This window comes from Engraulis encrasicolus, chromosome 12 (assembly GCF_034702125.1).
Source record: "Engraulis encrasicolus isolate BLACKSEA-1 chromosome 12, IST_EnEncr_1.0, whole genome shotgun sequence".
In the NCBI taxonomy this organism is placed as follows: domain Eukaryota; kingdom Metazoa; phylum Chordata; class Actinopteri; order Clupeiformes; family Engraulidae; genus Engraulis; species Engraulis encrasicolus.
The window spans coordinates 45822200-45839571 of record NC_085868.1 but is presented as its reverse complement, the minus strand read 5'-3'; the positions used below and the strand labels follow the sequence as shown (position 1 = coordinate 45839571).

The window sequence follows — 17372 nt, the reverse complement described above, 5'->3', positions numbered from 1 at the left end:
ATTGATACGTTCACTTCTGATTTTTACACCTCCCCGCCCCCCTTACTTCCGTCAATATAACCAGCGTGATAACACAGTCAGGAAGATACAGCGTGTGGAGAGAATTTGCTGAAGTTTACAGCATTTAACAATGGAACATTTTCAAATGGAGGACGTCGATGCTGACGACTGGCTTGTGGCGGATCCGGAGCCATATCTGTTTGAACCGGAATATACCGAGGAGGAGCTAGCACAAATGGACCGGGAGAGGGAAGAAACGCAGGAAGATGAACCGGCTGGGGGCACCATGAGGACACGGGCAAACAGCACTTGGTGGTGCCAGTGTAACTACTGTGCGCAAATGTCAACAGAGGAAGAGAGTTTCTGCTGTACCGAATGGGACCAGGTGCTACCTCCTGTTCAATTAGAAGACACGACGCAATGTATCGCCGCAACAGATGCCTTTGCTGCAATGATTCACCCATCAGTTGTGGACTTCTTCTTCAGACGTGACAAAATCAACTGGAAAAAACGACACACGCCCAGTGGGCCTGATGGCCAGCTATCCTCAGAGTAAGTAGGCTACTGTCTGAAACCATTGCACCATGTTTGTAATCCCATCGTTTGTCAGTAGGCCTACATTTATTTATCATCTCCCTGTTCCCTTAGTCAACAGAGATTGGTGTCCTACCGAATAGTGCTGGAATGGGGACTGCGCGGTGAAACTCTAGGAAGAGGACATCGCAAACCCTTACCATCATGTGTCGTCGAGGCTATACGGCAGCGATACCCCTCCGAGTCCGGTGTGTACCATGGATTCCAAGAAGTGCAGGAAGCTGCGGATCTGTAGATACACTGGACTTGTAACTTGGCTGTGGGCTGTTTTGGGAGTGGGACGCTTCTGATGGCTCACGCTGACCTTTGTCAGTCTGTATAGACCTAGAACCTAGAACTACCAACATGAATAGGCGGGGGCTTTGATGGTTAGCCAGCGCCTGTGTATTTCCTTGAAGTTACAGAAGGACGACAACATTTCTGTCTGTAAATACCATTTATATGTAAATAAACTTGTAGCACACTGTTACTTTGCTTCTTTCTTTTATCTGTAAGATAAGTTCAAATTTACATGAAGTCTGACACTTGGCAAAACGCAATTTATCACAATGAACAGGTTGCCTACATAACATGTAAAAAAGCTTACACTTGGTGTATTTGACCTCATAGTGAAATAAGAAAAGAATCTCAGTCAAACCATACTACTATAAAGAGTATTTTATTATTTACAAGAATAGAATTTACAAGAATAGAAAATGGTAAGCAGTATGGTGGAAAAACCCTCACACCAACTGATACTGAACCCGGTTACTGTATTATACATGTTACTTTTGCAGTAGACATTCTGAAGACCAAGTGCAAAGAAAAGGAGAAAAAAAACAAACACAACAAAACAACAAGTCAATTGAAGAGGTCTTTCAAAAATATGTGGTAGCCACTGACACCCAGTTAGTCCTCCTTCTGTGGTGGGCCTTGGAATCTTGAGGTGTGTGATTTCCTGGCATCCTCTTTGCTGGGCTTTGGCACACGAGCAATGTTGGCTGCCAGTTGAGGGATTGGCATATGAAATGCCTTGTCCTTGGGTCGGACTGAGGGGTCACGCCGTCTCTCAAGCACTCGTTCCATGAGATCCTCCCTGAATTTCTGTGTTGTCTCAACATAGATCGGTCTTGAAATCCAACGGCCTGATTGCCTTTTGTGGACAACATTTGTTTTCGGAAGGCCTGAAATGAATATGAACAAAGGAGGTCAAAATACAGAACGTGGTCACTTGTAAATGCATCACATTACACATTTGTTCGAGTTATGGTCTTGAGAGGCCAGGTTTTTTTAGTTTTTAAAAAAGGGAATATATACGGTCAAAAATATCATTATCATTTGTAGCATTATGAGGTCACCCATGTTTGGGCACTATCTCCCTGGTATGTTTTTCCTGAAAACTTGAAATGATGTGGTCATGATCATGTTTGGAGGGCAGATCTGTGATACCGCTGTTATTACACTATTTCAGTAGTGTGGTACTTATAGTACCGGAGTACCAACCTCCTGCTGCTCTTGCTTGTTCCCGTTCTGTTTCGTGATTCTCGTTGTGGTCCATCACTGCTAGCATAGTGCGTGCCTTCATTGCTGGATATTCAAAATGAAGTCGCTTTGGGCAATACTTCAAGAGGGAATTATGAAACACCTCAAGTTGTCCTGAAACACATGAAAACATAATTAGGAAACACTGTGGTGACGGTAATGCATTCCAGTTTTACTTTCAATGTGTTGAAAGAATATCAGACATGTTTCCTATTCGCATTGGCAATTTAATCTCATCCTTTATGTTTTGCTTTACTTTGGCATTTCAGTTGTTGGTACAAAGTGTCAGTCCTCCCTGAAGATGGCCTTTTTACCTACTGTCCTCATGTCAATAGGGGGTAAACTGCCCATCTCTAAATCCCTCCCCACCCCCGGCCGTTCACAGCCTTTCTTCCCACAATGGATAGTCCCACCTGTGTATGTGGAATTTTTTAAACCTGGTAAAGTTTGAGAATTTGGTGCTAAACCCCCTAGACTCATAATGTGATAATTCCGGAAATCTCTGGGAAGTCTTTATCTTTCCTTAGATGATTGATCCAAAGAGAAACACCTGGATCAATTAGTTTTATGAGTGGCAGAAATTTACCACCAAGATTTACAGTGGAAAAAAGACAATTGGATGTGTGATTTACTATGACTGTGCCATGACTATTATTGTGGATTAGTAAAGGTGTATAAAATACATGATGGATACAAGTGCTGTTATTGTGTGGTGGAAAACTCCAGAGCCTATTCACAGTCTCACCCATAACTTTCATGATGTCACTATTTACCATTAGTATCACACACATACCTGTATGTTTGAATAGTGTCATCTGTTGCAAGTCTTTGAGGAAGCGAGTGTCCATCATCATCGACTTCAGGGCTTTGTAGGAAGGGGAAGTCACCATTAGCCACCTCTTGCTCCTTTGCTGATCTGCAGGCAGCTCTTTGTGGAAACACGTGTATTCCATGTTATTCTCTTCCCAGCGGTGGACCCCAGTGATGTGGCATAGCAGAGACAACCATCGCCTGAGCAGCTCCTGACAAAATTAGAGTATAGGAGATATTACAACTAACTCAAGTACAAGACAGTAGCTTTTCAGGTGCAACAGCAAAAGGATTCAGAGTAGTCTAACTGGAATGGCAATACAGGTGTGTCTGTAGGCTTGTTACCTTTGGATCTCCTTTGCAGGTGCAACAGCTCCACCACATGTGGTTGGCGATACTCCGGACCCAAGGACCAAGGTCTTTGTACTCCCTCCTGTTGGATGTCGCCACCATTTTCTTTCGAAATCCTGTATAAATCAAACAAAATCTTTTTACTTTCAGTGTTTACCCTTTTATGACTTTCACTTGAGTACCACCCCTCCCCCCCCTTTCAACATGTGAGAACTTGAGTACCCCCTTTCACATGATGTATACTTGTGATTCAGCATCATTTTAGTCTAATATGTCAATAGTGTACTCTGTATTGTGTACTAAACACATTCCGCAGCCTACAACATTCCTCAAGGAACAACTGTTTAAAAATGAAGGAGATATAGACTAACACAGGGGTCAGGAACCTATGGCTCTCGAGCCACATGTGGCTCTTTTGGGAACTGTATATGGCTCTTATTTATCTGGGGTTGCCAACCATCCCTTGAAATACGGAATGGTCCTATATTTATAAATAAAAGTACAGGTTCCATATTGAATTGAAACGGGACATGGGACGGTAAAATGTGTTAAAATGCAGGAAATTACATCTAAGAAATACAAAATGTTCGGGGGGAGGACTCCCAGACCCTCGCCATAATGAAGTTGACAGTTGGCAACCCTCTACTTACATGTTATCAATTAAAGTAATAACTTGACAGTAAGATTGTTGGGCTCAATTGAAATGCTTTTAATGGTATTCAGTGTTTTTTAAATGGTATGGCTCTCGTGAAATGTTCTTTTTAAAAATTTGGCGTTTATGGCTCTCTCCACCAAAAAGGTTCCTGACCCCTGGACTAACAGAACACAAACCTTTTGCAACATGCCACGGGTCAAACTGATGAATGAGCTCAGGATAATCCTCTCTCATAATTTTCCGGATGGAGGGATGCCGATCCGTGGTGACAACTGTAACATTGATCCCCTCATCCAGGATGTTGTCCAGGCCTTTCCTGAAACCCAATGGTTCCATGGCAGCAGAACTTGAGGCCTGAGACACCTGTGGAGCACAAATATATATGGATGAGGGAATCTTATATGCAGTTTATGCGTTGGTTACAGAGCTGTATGACAGTTCTCGTAGAACTGACCATGTTTTGTGACAATTCACAGTCTTACCTGCATCAGCTCAAACCCCACAATCTGCTTTGTCGCGTCATCCATGAAAGAATATGTATTATATTTGCTGGAATGCCCAGGGCTGTCGCTTCTGCCATCACCACATAGCTGCACTCCCTCGCCGTCCTGTGATTGGCAGATAAGCCTGGCTTTGATGATGTCCTCCTGTGTTCTGTATGCTTGTTCAATCACTGGGATCAGGTAAGTCCTCTGGACCTCGTTGTACCATGTTTTGTGGGGCAACTGCAGGTTGAGAAGTCCTGCCCAGTCAGCAATATCGGTGTATGTTGCACCAGTGAAGAGGATTGCGGCCTGTGCCAATAAGTTGTTTTCTGGCATCCCACGGACTTCTGGACATGACTCCCATTTTCCCACATGACCACGGTCACATTGCCATTTCACTCGAATTCTGCTACCACAGCATGATATAGATTGATGGACGTCACACATCGCGGAATGGCACTCTGGGCATCTTTGAAACAGCTCCATGAGATTGGCCTCATCCACGATCCACTTCCGACCCCTCCATCCTCTGAGTTGTTCAGGGAGGCTTGAGGAACTTCCTGTGGCGGATGTTGAGGGGCTGGTATCTGGAGCATAACTGCTGTCTGCAGGATCAAGGGCAGTCTCAGAGGTCATGCTGACATCAAAGTCCGATGTTGCACTCATGTCCATTGCTGTAGCTCCAATGAGGTGTGGATCCTGATGTAGATAAATGAGAATATAAGAATAGATCTTATATCACTGTAACTTCAGGTACATCAATACATTTACACTCACACTTCTATTCATCAGTGTATTCCAGTCACACTCACACCCCATAGCTAACTTCACAAACATGCATGCATACATACTGGTACATACATACTACATATACATTACAAACTGTAACTTTACAGGAAAAAAAGTTTACTTGTTTTTCATCTATAATAGAACTTATCGGTCACTCACATCATATATAAGGCTTTTTCGTGGACTATGGGTGGTGGCCATTGTAGATGATGAAGAGGCAGTGTTCTGGTCAGAAAACATTCAAATATAAGTATAGGTCGCAATTCAGTTATTACACTAATATATATATATATATATATATAAAAACATGAACATTTCTTAGCTTACTGATTGCATTGTCCAGGTGGGAGCGAGGACAGCTCTTTTGGGATGACGCGTTTGTGAAGGACTGCCTAGGTGGACAGGCATGGGTGCTCTGATTTTAGCTGTTGTCTCCTCAGGTTTTTGCTTCTCAGGGGTTGAATGAGGTAAAGCCTCAGGGAAATCCTCCGGTCCAGGCAAATCATGTATTTCCTGTGTAACATTGACCACACAAACAGATTTTTAGATTACTCTTTTCAAATACAGCAGAAATCACTACAACACTTATCAGATTTTACAAAGTCACTACGTAGGGCATTATATAGACAGACATAGACATAGAACCTGTGCATTTTATGCCTAACCAGTAATCCCTCCCCCCAACCCACTTTGGCCAACTGCTCACTAAAATCGTAGGTTCCCCATAGCAGTACACTGCCACGACACACACACACACACACACACACACACACACACACACACACACACACACACACACACACACACACACGTTTTCACAAGAATCAGGCTGTGCAGCATGGTGTTGAAGATATGGTCAATTGGGGGTGATCTTTTTTCAATATAAATGGATCGAACGATCAAAATCATAAACATCCCCCTCAGTCGACTCACTAGACCTAGGCCCCTGTAGACCGAGGCTACCAGGACATTGCCATGGCATGAACTACACGCGACGTGTAGTTGCCTGTGACCAAGAAGTATTACTAAATATTCATACTGTGCAATATGATGCTGTAGATACAGCGCATGTATGGTCAATGGAAGACAATCAGTACCAATGATAAATTGAGATCGCCCTCCTCCCTGCACAGTCGTTCACTGATGTTATATACCGAGGCTACCCTCACTAGTAGCCGGACACCGGTAGTCTGACACATTGGTAAATATTCAGGCGTTGTTGTAGAATGGTACTGTAGATACACCGCATTTATGAGCTTTTCAATGAACAAAGTTGAAAGTCTGTTCAACAACATCATAACGGATTGAAGCGTCAAACACATATCATATTGCTAGGCTATACAACGCCGTCAGACAACGCTAGGCTTCACTTCCCCTCCCTGCACAGTCGTTCACTGATGTTATATACCGAGGCTACCCTCACTAGTAGCCGGACACCGGTAGTCTGACACATTGGTAAATATTCAGGCGTTGTAGAATGGTACTGTAGATACACCGCATTTATGAGCTTTTCAATGAACAAAGTTGAAAGTCTGTTCAACAACATCATAACGGATTGAAGCGTCAAACACATATATTGCTAGGCTACACAACGCCGTCAGACAACACTAGGCTTCACTTCCCAAAAATGAAGTGCAGAAAGGATACTTACAATGTTGACCGGAGCCTCTCTGTATAGGATGCGCAATTTCTGGATTGACGGTGTAGCAGTGTCTTTTAGCCGTTTTCCAGTCTCGGTGTAGTCCTCATCTGTGAAGTGTTCGGAGCACACTCTCCAGGTCCTCACAACATCCAACGGAGTTGAAATGTCCAACTCTAAAGCTGCCAGCCAAACTCTCCGCCGTTTGTAATGAATTGGAATGGTGTGAAACACCACGGGGCTGTAAACCCTGGGTTTGTTGCCACAACCCGGCACGATGCACGTTAAAACCATTGCTGATGTTCTTCTTTGATTATAGCTTGCTAACAAATGCTTCCTCCGTAGACCACTGAAGTTTCTCACGTTGGCTGTGTTATGGTGGAAGTCAGTGGGTGAGGGGCGGGGGATGGGGAGGAGGTGTAAAACTCAGAAGTGAACGTATCAATGCACTGTCGAAGCGCGCAGAAGGTATTACTACGCCTGCGTTTATAGTACACACTTTCCACAGCATAGAGAAAGCCTCGTTTGAATTTGCGCAACCAAGCTTTGTTTCATGTTACTGGTCATATAAACCTACGTTAACAGGAAAAACGTGGAAGACTTTGGTCGCATCTAACTACAGCCCCGAAACATACTGGTAGCAATACTGGGCCTAGCCACAAATGCTAGCAGGAGTGGCAGCGCGTCTGGCTGACTGGGAGGTCGCACAGCGCTCGGACATAGACGTATCATCTCGTCTCACCTCTGGGAAGAACATATTCAAGTATGAAATTGCGGTGGTCTGTTCCTTTAAAACCTGATTTTAATATGGCAACCAGCATAGGCCCTACACATTGTGAGGGACTAAACAAGTGAGTCCAATGCGAATATTCCCTCTTGTGTTGTTGGGGGGGGAGAGAGAGAGAGCTCTTTTGTGTGCGTGTGGGGGTTTAATCACCCCCTCCCCCACAGACAAACATTCATACCGTCACACAGTTGAAGACTGTAGTCAGTTGACATCTACGTATGTAAGCGCCCCTCCAAGCGTCTGCCTGTGTCTGTTTGTGCTTCCGTGCTTGTCCATCCCCCAGTTTTAGTAGTAGTAGAAATACAGTCAGCAAATTAGGCTACATATTTTATTTAGCATTGGGCATTTGATAATAACACAAGTGTGAGCCCTAAACAAGACCACCATGTGAATTTAAACTCGACTTTTTTTCTGTCTTTCATTCACCATCTCCCAATCCAGTTTGCATAGGCCTACCTACAATTTGAACCGGTAAAGACAATTAAAACCGAGTCAATCAGACAGGAACACCATTGTAATTAAGTGTGTCCCGTAACGCCAGCATGAGAGAGATCGAATTTTAAATTTGGCGACGACATTCTGTTGCACGTAACATTGGGCATTTAATAATAACACACGCGTGAGCCCTAAACAAGTGTTTTGATTTTATTATTCTGCATTCATGTCAGGAACGGATATCCTCAGGATACAGACTAGGCCTATTATTATTATTATTAGTGCTTGTGAACACTTGTAAACTATGACTCCTTCTTCGGAGGCTGGATAACCTGCCACGAGCTCTTTTGTGTCCGTGTGGGGGTTTAATCACCCCCTCCCCCACAGACAAACATTCATAGCGTCACAGAGTTGAAGACTGTAGTCAGTTGACATTTATGTAAGCGCCCCTCCAAGCCGTGTGAGTTTAACAGTTTGCGGCCAAGAGGTTTTTTCACGAGCGCGCGCGCGCGCACACACACACACACACACACACACACACACACACACACACACACGAGAGATGCAAGGCAGAGTATGGATATTGTTTCAAAAGTTTGAATGTTTATTTGTTGTGAAGATCTATGATCGAAACGTTGCTCCCAATAAATTAAGTCTTTTGCAAGCAGTGTCCTTTCCCGCTCCTACATGTGACAGTTTTTTGATCTGGCACCTGCTGATGCTTTTTTGCTGGATGTGCGCACTTTCCACTACACAAATAGCAATAAAAACATAGATCAATAAAAAGGCGTTCAAAAAATCAAACTATGCCTAAAAATAAATCCTTACAAAGTCTTTTAAGTGTCCAGGTGTAGGCCTAGCCTACCCTACTTCAATGTCCTTACTCCCGTGTCCATACAGTAAATCCCATGGTGCAAAAAGTGCAGTTGGCTAGTGACTCAACAAGGGTGGCAGCAACGCAGTCTGGTCTTGATTCAGAATTCACTCAGGACAAAGGCGGCATTCAAAAAAATCTAAGTAGGCTATGCCTAAAAATAAATCCTTACAAAGTATTTTAAGTGTCCAGTCACCTGTATAGGCCTACAGTCATCGAACAAATCATCGATCTAGGTGGTGAGCCCACTGATAGGTGAAGGGAAACAGCGCACTACTGCACAAACAACAGACCGAGTCGCAGGAGACACAGCGAAAGGGACGGAACGCAATTCTGGTTAAGCCGGGCAGAAAGGATGTTTTCTGCTGTCTTTATCTGCAGTGTAGCCTACATTAGGCAACTTGTAAAGGCTGCTGTATAGGCATTGTCTACTAAAACTCTGTAGGCCTACTTGTAAAATAAATGTTCACTCTTACTGAAAGTTTAGCCTACGTTTATTTGTTTATACACAGAATTAAAAATCAATACACTGTAAAAGATTTCAAACTGAAATCTACAGCTAATTGATGGGGAATAATTGCCAGCAAATTGTTTTAAATTTACAACAAATTGCAGAAAAAAAGTAGTTGCCAGCAAGTCGTTTAAAATTACAACACTATTCCGTTTTCAAAACTACTCGACCATGGCACATGTCCTGCCCCCTCATCCGCCCGCCTCCTCCCGCCTCCACCCCCGCTGCCCGCCTCCATGTCTGAGATGCCTTCAACAATCGTCCCCATCCTCCACCATGACTGAGATAGCATGGTACCATAATGCCACTCTGCTCTAAGCATATACTTCTGCAAGTTCAGCCTTGCATGGCTGAGGCACATATAATAAATCACTCAGCATAGTGTTGTGACAGTGATAGTTTCCTCAAGAGAACTTTCATTTATCAAGTCATCTCACAGGGGAATTCAAAAACAGTCACAATAAGGACTGTATGGAAATGCATTTGTCAAACCAATCAAGTGGTCTAAATTTAATATTATGCAAAAAAAACCCACCATAAAACATGCTCTGCTACAAGATGGCTCTCAAAAGATGAAACAACCCAACCAGTTAACCTGTCAGGCAGCCAACCAGTTAACCAGCCAGGTAGCCAACTGGCCTTGACAGACTGGCTGGTTGACTGGCCAGCTGCCTGTCCATTTGACTGGCTGGTTGACTGGCTGCCTGCCTAAACCAGCCAGGCAGCCAGTCAACCGGACAGGCAGCCGGCCAGTAGTGATGGGCAAATGAGGCTTCCTGAACCAATGAGGCTTTCAGGCAAAAAGGTTCGAAGCATTCGAAGCATTTTTTGAAGCCTCATTTCTCACTGGCGCCATCTGGTGTGCAATGAAATGACACGGCAGGCATTGATTTCATTTTTAAAAAATTCTTGTCTTATTTGTATTCGTTCCGTTTCAATAAATGTGATGGGGTGTGTGTATGGAATTAATGACTCGTGATTGTGGAACACTCAAATCAAGTTTAACGCTGACCCATGTGTTATCGTGGAAGTGAGAGAGAGCATCATTTTGTGGAGGTCGGCGCGCGACCGGGAGTGGGCCATAAACGCAACAGCAGCCAATTAAACCGGAAAGAAATATAATGAATAGAGTCACATTATAGGCCTATGAATGAAATGTAGGCCTAATTCAAGAGATTCTAACAAATATCAGTTATCCACTAGGCCTATTCGAACTCACAATGATAAAGGTAGCATTCTGCCGCCTTCACCACTAGGCCAGGCTCACAGATAATTTCATTGTTTATTTGGTAAGCTTTGACAGAAAGCTACCCTGCGAAATTAAAAGTTTCATTGTTTATTATACTGCTACCACAAGGATTTGAACCAATGATCATGAGTTTTCAGGTCGTACAGTTTAACCACTGCGCCAGCTATGCGCCTTCTCACTCGGCAGAGTTTCGTTGTTGTGGCCAAGATGACACAACTTGTAAAGCCATTAAAACCCGCACAAAAACCATTAAAATAGGCTAAATAAAATATATCTGCACTCTCATTTAGCTATTAAGTTGAGTACTAGCCTACTAATAATTGCTGACTGAACTGCTGTCTCATTTATGGTAGCTTAGCTTAAGGTAGAACTAAAACAATTTTCCGCCTCGTCTTCGGAAGCGTCTCACTTTGAAAATCTACTTCAAAGGGGAATTGCATAGATCGTATTTGGACATTTGGGTCAATCTACGGCATGAGCTGAATTTATTGTATAGTGGAACCAAATCAAAGTCACTACATATCCAGTCTCAACATTCACACAACAAACGCAATCTGAAAACTTGACAAGTGCTCCGAGGCGCAGAAAGCTTGTTTGGGTAGCGGCGCGCAATGACACGTCCACGCGCTTCGCAAAATGTGAAGCCTCATCTGGCATTGTCACGTGGTATTTATTGACGACAGACGCCTCGAAGCGAGGCTTCAGATTTTGCGCCCACTTTTGCTCGAAGCACGCTTCGAAGCCTCGCTTCAAATTTCCCATCACTACCGGCCAGTCAACAAGCAAGGCAGCAAGCCAGTCAACTGACCAGGCAGACAGGCTGTCAATCAACCTGCCAGGCAGCTAGCTGGTCAACTGGCACTATGCTGTCAGCCACCTTGTCAACAAACCAACCACTCATCTAGTCGGCTAATCAATTGATTGCCAGTACCAGTGAGCGCCAGTGAGTCAGGCGCTATGCTGTGCCATTCAGACAAGCAACCAAAGCAGTGTGACAGTCCAGGTTTATATAGTGGGGCAAGTGAACCATGTGACCAGAGTAATCAGGCACTGGGCAGGTGCTGGCAATCATTGAATCACGGCATGAAAGTGATTAGTAATAAAGTGAGGCAAGGCACTCATTGACAGATTGGTTAGGTATAGGCTGAATCTCAAATGGCACACTTGTGCACTTTAGTGTTCAGGTTTCAATGCGTATGCCGTATTAGTTACGCACTGAAACATAGTGCCCGAAGTGCACAAGTGCGCCATTTGAGATCCACCCATACAGTGTGACAACAGAGTAACAAGAGAGATCTATATCAAAAAGCTAACAAGTTCCTAGAATGTTCCAATCATTGATGCTCCTGCCCTCCTAAGATAGTGTTTAAAAATGTATAAGGACAGATTCTTAAATGGATTGGTTTTGGCCCTTGTTTAATGCACATATCAAAACTTCAGTTCCAAAAAGTTTTCATTCTGATCCATAGTCCTTTTTCCATCAACGAAATAATTCGATTAAATGTGATGCGTATCAAGAACGTGATGCGATACATGTGATGGAAAAAGGGTTAAATCGATTCAGCGCCTGTTTTGTCGCATTAAAATAATTCGCTCGAAATAGGTGGTTCAGGGTTAAGTTGTATCGCATCAGAAGTGATGGAAAAGGTTAATGCGATACAGACTGCCCACGCAGGCGCAGATGGTATTGGTAAAACACAGCGCGAGCATTCAAATGTTGTTGTTGAGCCGCTCACAGCTTCCCATTTCATCTATTCTGTCAAAAAAAGCAACCAACTGTGATCACCGCCGTGAATAAAGCCACAGTTGACAACGGTAACGGTAAGTTTGTGTGCCTGTATTCTTCCAAATGTCCCGTATTTTTGAAGTATGTGTGTGTGATTGGCTTGTTAGCTGTTTTTAGCAAATAAGATGACGTTAGCATCTTGCTGTGTGTTGGAGGAGGGGAAGGCTTAATTACATGAACTGTTAAACCTGGCTAGTAAACCAGGCTAAATTAACCGTGAGGTAGCCTAGTAACTAGTAGTAAATCAGCTAGTCGAACAGCATGTTCGTTCGTGTGGGCATTGCAATGCATAGATGTAGCGGAGGCACTGCTGCCAAATCTGTGGACATTATGTTCAAGATCTCAGGTGAATTGACCCTCACTTGTAAACCTTCCTGCATTTAGGCTATCGATGTTTTGGCAAGGTATGAAAACTCCACAGCTAACTTAACTAACAACCTATCCACCTATGTAGTGATTAACCATATGAGTAGGCCTATGGAAGTGTGACTGGAGCTTGATGTTATGACCTGTATTTAATGTCTAGACCAACACACGCCTTTCCACATGCAGTCTTTTTTCACTTGTTTTCTATTTGTTTTATTTTAGGTCTCCAGCTAGGATGGAAAAGACCATGAGTTGACAAGGTTTGAGTACAGGTACAGTGATATGTTGTGCTTCCTTGTAGGGGAGAGCCAGGTATTGTGGGACATTTTTTTTTTTAAAGAGAGAAATTCCTGGGGTAAAGTGAACCACCACAGATTAAGCTGATAAAACATACTTTTCTGCTTAAAAACAACATGTTTACATCCCAACATCTCGATTAATAGCCAGCCACACATTCCAAATTCAACATTGTAGAAAGATACTTTTTTTTCCATCTGTGACCTCAGTGGCTGTACGCTGCCCCATATCTGTGAGGGGTGTTTTACCGGTATCCCAGATTGTCTCCCTGGTGTAATTACTTCATTATAGCTTTCCTACGGGCCATAAGGGCCAGATGAAGATGGCCCGATATAGGCCACAGGTTGCTGTGAGCCTCCGTGGAAGGTAATTTTCATGACAACTACATAGTGTCATAATTGAAATAGGAATTAAGGATAACATGTCTGCCAGCTGTGGAGAAGAGTATTAACAATATTTAAAACTGTACTCAACACTACAGATTCATTTTTCAATATTGCATCTTATCACAATTCTGCAGTTTGTGACTTTTGGCCAATCAGTGCCCCCCTGGCATATATAAGCTTAGTCTTTCAATCAATGACTTTATTAAATACTCATTCCTTGAGCGAAATCCAATCAGCCTCGTGTTCACTTTGAAGCTGCTCATACATGTCTAACAACATGTCCTTGTGTGCATGTCTTTGTATGTCAGTTTTTTCACAGTATCAGAATTCCAGGGCAGTCCTCCTCCCGTCTGAAGATATGTTAACGGTGGTGTAGCCACAGGTATGAAAGGTTCACTCACTAAGGCAATGTTCAAAAATGCCCATGCAACTAATACAAAGATACAAGGAGTTTTATTTGTCACTTGCCTAGAATTACTGGAGTAGAACATGCAGTGAAATTGGAGTGAATTACCTTTATGTGCAAGGGTTGTTAAAGCAGACGTGACATTTTGAAATGTATGTGCTGGGTATACATATGCTTGAACATTCCACAGAAAAAGTACAGTAAATAGTAACATTGGTTACATTTCCCCTATCCAGCCATTTTCATACACCATGGTACCTCCTTGAGTAAAACCTGAACTGGTCTAATTTCTTTATATTTGTTCATTCAGATGGGTGTGTGGAGACTGTGAAGATGGAATTTGCCAGTGCTCTACAGCTCCAGCCCTTTACCCTCTGCACAATGTTTACAATGTTGTGGATAACAGTAATTTACATTTAGCTGATGTTTCAACGAATATGACTTGCATGCAGTTAATACATACTGCTTTCAGTCCCTGAAGCAATGTGGGTACCAACAACACAAGAAGCAGCCCCATGTACAGGCATGTCATGAGTCGTGTTCAATGTAATCTTTTTTCTTTTTTAAATAAACATTTACTATTATGATCCCAATGTTTCTTGTGCCTGAGATCTGTATGTAGTTTTACTATTTGACTTCTCGTTGTAGTGCTGTCTGTTCACTGAAGTTGCACACAGGAAAGGCCAGAACAGGTTTTAAGTATGTGTAATTTATTAATTTATTGTTTTTACTTCATACAAATGCACACAGCCATTATTTATCAACTACTTTCAATTGCAGAGGGATTTAGCTGTACAAATTGTGTAGTTTATTTACAGCTCTGGTTTGTACAAACCAAACGAAACAGTCTTTGCAGGCATGCCATTGCAATAACCACAGCTGCATTATGGAAGCCAATGGTGGGGGTCCCTGTCAGATCAGGTGTGTCCATGTTCTGAAAAGTGCAAGACAAATGGTTGGACAGGATATGTCAGGACAAAGGCCACTGGGCTCAGAATAAGATGCACAGTTCTTGTATAACTTGTAAAGTTATTGCTTCAGAGGTGTTGTCCATGTAAAATGATGGTGGGTAGCCTATGTGATGTTTTTAGAAGTTGACGTCAGGGTGGCATAACTACTGCCTAGTTATTACATGAGGTTGGTACATTGATTGTACAACACCTGAAGTTTACATGGAAGGTTTTGCATCCTTATACAGCAAAAAAAAAAAAACCTTCATCCATACAGACATGTAAAACGTCATAGCCAACCATACTAAAACAGAAGCAATCTCAAGATGCCACTAGTTAGGGTGGAAGTGTAGGCTTCTTAGCAGTAGCCTATACAGACTGCCAAAAGTAAACAATGCAAACCTTTTGTCGATTAGATGTAGCATGTTTGGAACCGTAACTTTGATGTTTCTGACTGAGCAATATTCGCCAACTACAGAATAGATCGCACATTACACAACTGAATACAATAGAATACATGTTTGCAAATGTAATAACTATGATGGTTTAACTTACCGGGGTGATCGAAGTTGGTGGACCTGAAAATGACGTTCCTGGCTGCTATTTTCCATTATGCAAATGCACAATACTCCGATATCTGCTGCTGCTCGGGACGGTTGGGGAGAATAGAACGTCCTGCCACCAGGTCGGGCGTGTAGAGTAAGCTAAATAAGATCCCATTGGTGGTATTCAGAAATGAAAAGTGTAGCCTATTGAAAGTTAGTAACTCTTTTCCGGGAGGCTGACAACAGCGCGAGCAATCAAATTCTTGCTGCTGACCATTCTAATTCGCTACATTCGTCGCATTTTGTTATGGAAAATCATCTGTCGAGCCAGAATAATGCGCATCAGCACGTTTATTGTGACGTCATTTTAATTCGCTAGAATCGTCCGGTTTGATGGAAAACCAACCGAACTCATCCTGAATCGCTTCAAAGTAATGCGATATAACTTTTAATTCGCTACAGAATCTGATGGAAAAAGGACTCATGTTTATAAGTAAACATTCCATATATATGTCTACACAGTGGTTGGACAAAATAACTGAAACACCTGTCCTTTTAATGTGTGGGATGTTTCATGGCTCAAGTGGGCCAGCCTGTTGGCCAATCTTCATTAATTGCACATTGCACCAGTAAGGTGAAGTTGAGTTGAATTGCTGGTGAAAAGTTACCTCCTAATTGTTGTAAAATTACAACAAATTTGCTGGCAAAAAAGTTGCCAGCTCATTGTTGTGAAATTAAAGCAAATTGCTGGTGAAAAGTTGCCAGCTAATTGAAGTAAAATTAAAGCAAATTGCTGGCAATAAAAAGTTGCCAGCTAATTGTCTACACGGTGGTTGGACAAAATAACTGAAACACCTGTCCTTTTAATGTGTGAGAAGTTTCATGGCTCAAGTGGGCCAGGCTGTTGGCCAATCTTCATTAATTGCACATTGCACCAGTAAGGTGAAGTTGAGTTCAATTGCTGGTGAAAAGTTACCAGCTAATTGTTGTAAAATTAAAACAAATTGCTGGCAAAAAAGTTTCCAGCTCATTGTTGTGAAATTAAAGCAAATTGCTGGGGAAAAGTTGCCAGCTAATTAAAGTAAAATTAAAGCAAATTGCTGGCAATAAAAAGTTGCCAGCTAATTGTTGGAAAATTACAACAAATTGCTAGCAACAAGTTGCCAGCTAATTGTTGCGTTCTTCCAACGCAAACACTGGAAACTTCACAACATACAGCCTTTGAAAATAATAGTCCTGGGCCTCTGCGTCCATTCCTTCTCATGGGATTTTTAGATATATTCTGTTGCCGAAGCCATCAAAAGGCCAAATTGAACCACTGGGGGGCTGCCACACCTGAGCATCGTTTATGCTCTATGACCTGCCCATCGTCTGTATAAATGGACAAACCATCATTGGCCTCTCCCATGCCCTTTTAGCAGAGAGAAGCCCGTTTTGAATTGCACTGAGCTGAAATTAGCGCACCTGGACGTCATTTACAATCAGCTGGCTCATGACCAAAGAAGGTAGATTGGATAAGCAGTATCACTCAATGGAAAATGCATTGGCCACAGTGTAGTAGTTGGGGGCAGTCGTGGCTCAGTGGTTAGAGCACTGGGTTGGCAACCTAAGGGTTCCCAGTTCAATGCCCGACCGGACCGCAGCTGAAGTGCCCTTGAGCAAGGCACCTAACCCCCGGGCGCCACTCAGCAGGCAGCCCACTGCTCCTTCTAGTGTGTGTACTTCAATGTGATTCACTAGCCCAAATGGGATAAATGCAGAGACATAATTTCCCCTAGGGGACTAATATAGAACTAATACATTTATGCTTCATGACATGGTGCACATGGTCAGTGTGTGCGATGCCATGATGGACAAAATTTGTACTCCACAAATTTGGTCAAAAGAGGATATCCGGTTGTCAGTGCTCAGTTTGTGGCCAAATTTACTGCAGCTG

General features: G+C 42.9%; 2 protein-coding genes and 1 long non-coding RNA gene across 3 annotated transcripts; 2 read left to right on the top strand and 1 right to left on the bottom strand.

Moving 5' to 3' along the window:
• Positions 1 to 51: 51 nt before the first annotated feature.
• LOC134460319 (uncharacterized) lies at positions 52 to 1003 on the top strand. The gene is made up of 2 exons (XM_063212757.1): positions 52 to 552; positions 649 to 1003. Exons 1-2 carry the CDS (start codon positions 131 to 133, stop codon positions 827 to 829), a joined length of 603 nt encoding a protein of 200 aa, XP_063068827.1. The 5' UTR covers positions 52 to 130; the 3' UTR covers positions 830 to 1003.
• Positions 1004 to 1300: 297 nt separating this feature from the next.
• Positions 1301 to 7138, bottom strand: LOC134459561 (uncharacterized). Its single transcript, XM_063211920.1, has 9 exons — positions 6857 to 7138; positions 5533 to 5718; positions 5365 to 5430; positions 4414 to 5115; positions 4108 to 4294; positions 3271 to 3392; positions 2909 to 3137; positions 2077 to 2229; positions 1301 to 1757 (listed from the first exon to the last, which is right to left on the bottom strand). The coding sequence occupies exons 1-9, from the start codon at positions 7136 to 7138 to the stop codon at positions 1483 to 1485; spliced, it is 2202 nt and encodes a 733-aa protein (XP_063067990.1). The 3' UTR covers positions 1301 to 1482.
• Positions 7139 to 12271: 5133 nt separating this feature from the next.
• Positions 12272 to 14802, top strand: LOC134460318 (uncharacterized). Its single transcript, XR_010037057.1, has 4 exons — positions 12272 to 12521; positions 13075 to 13124; positions 13844 to 13917; positions 14252 to 14802. It is a non-coding gene; the product is annotated as an uncharacterized LOC134460318 (long non-coding RNA).
• Positions 14803 to 17372: the final 2570 nt, after the last annotated feature.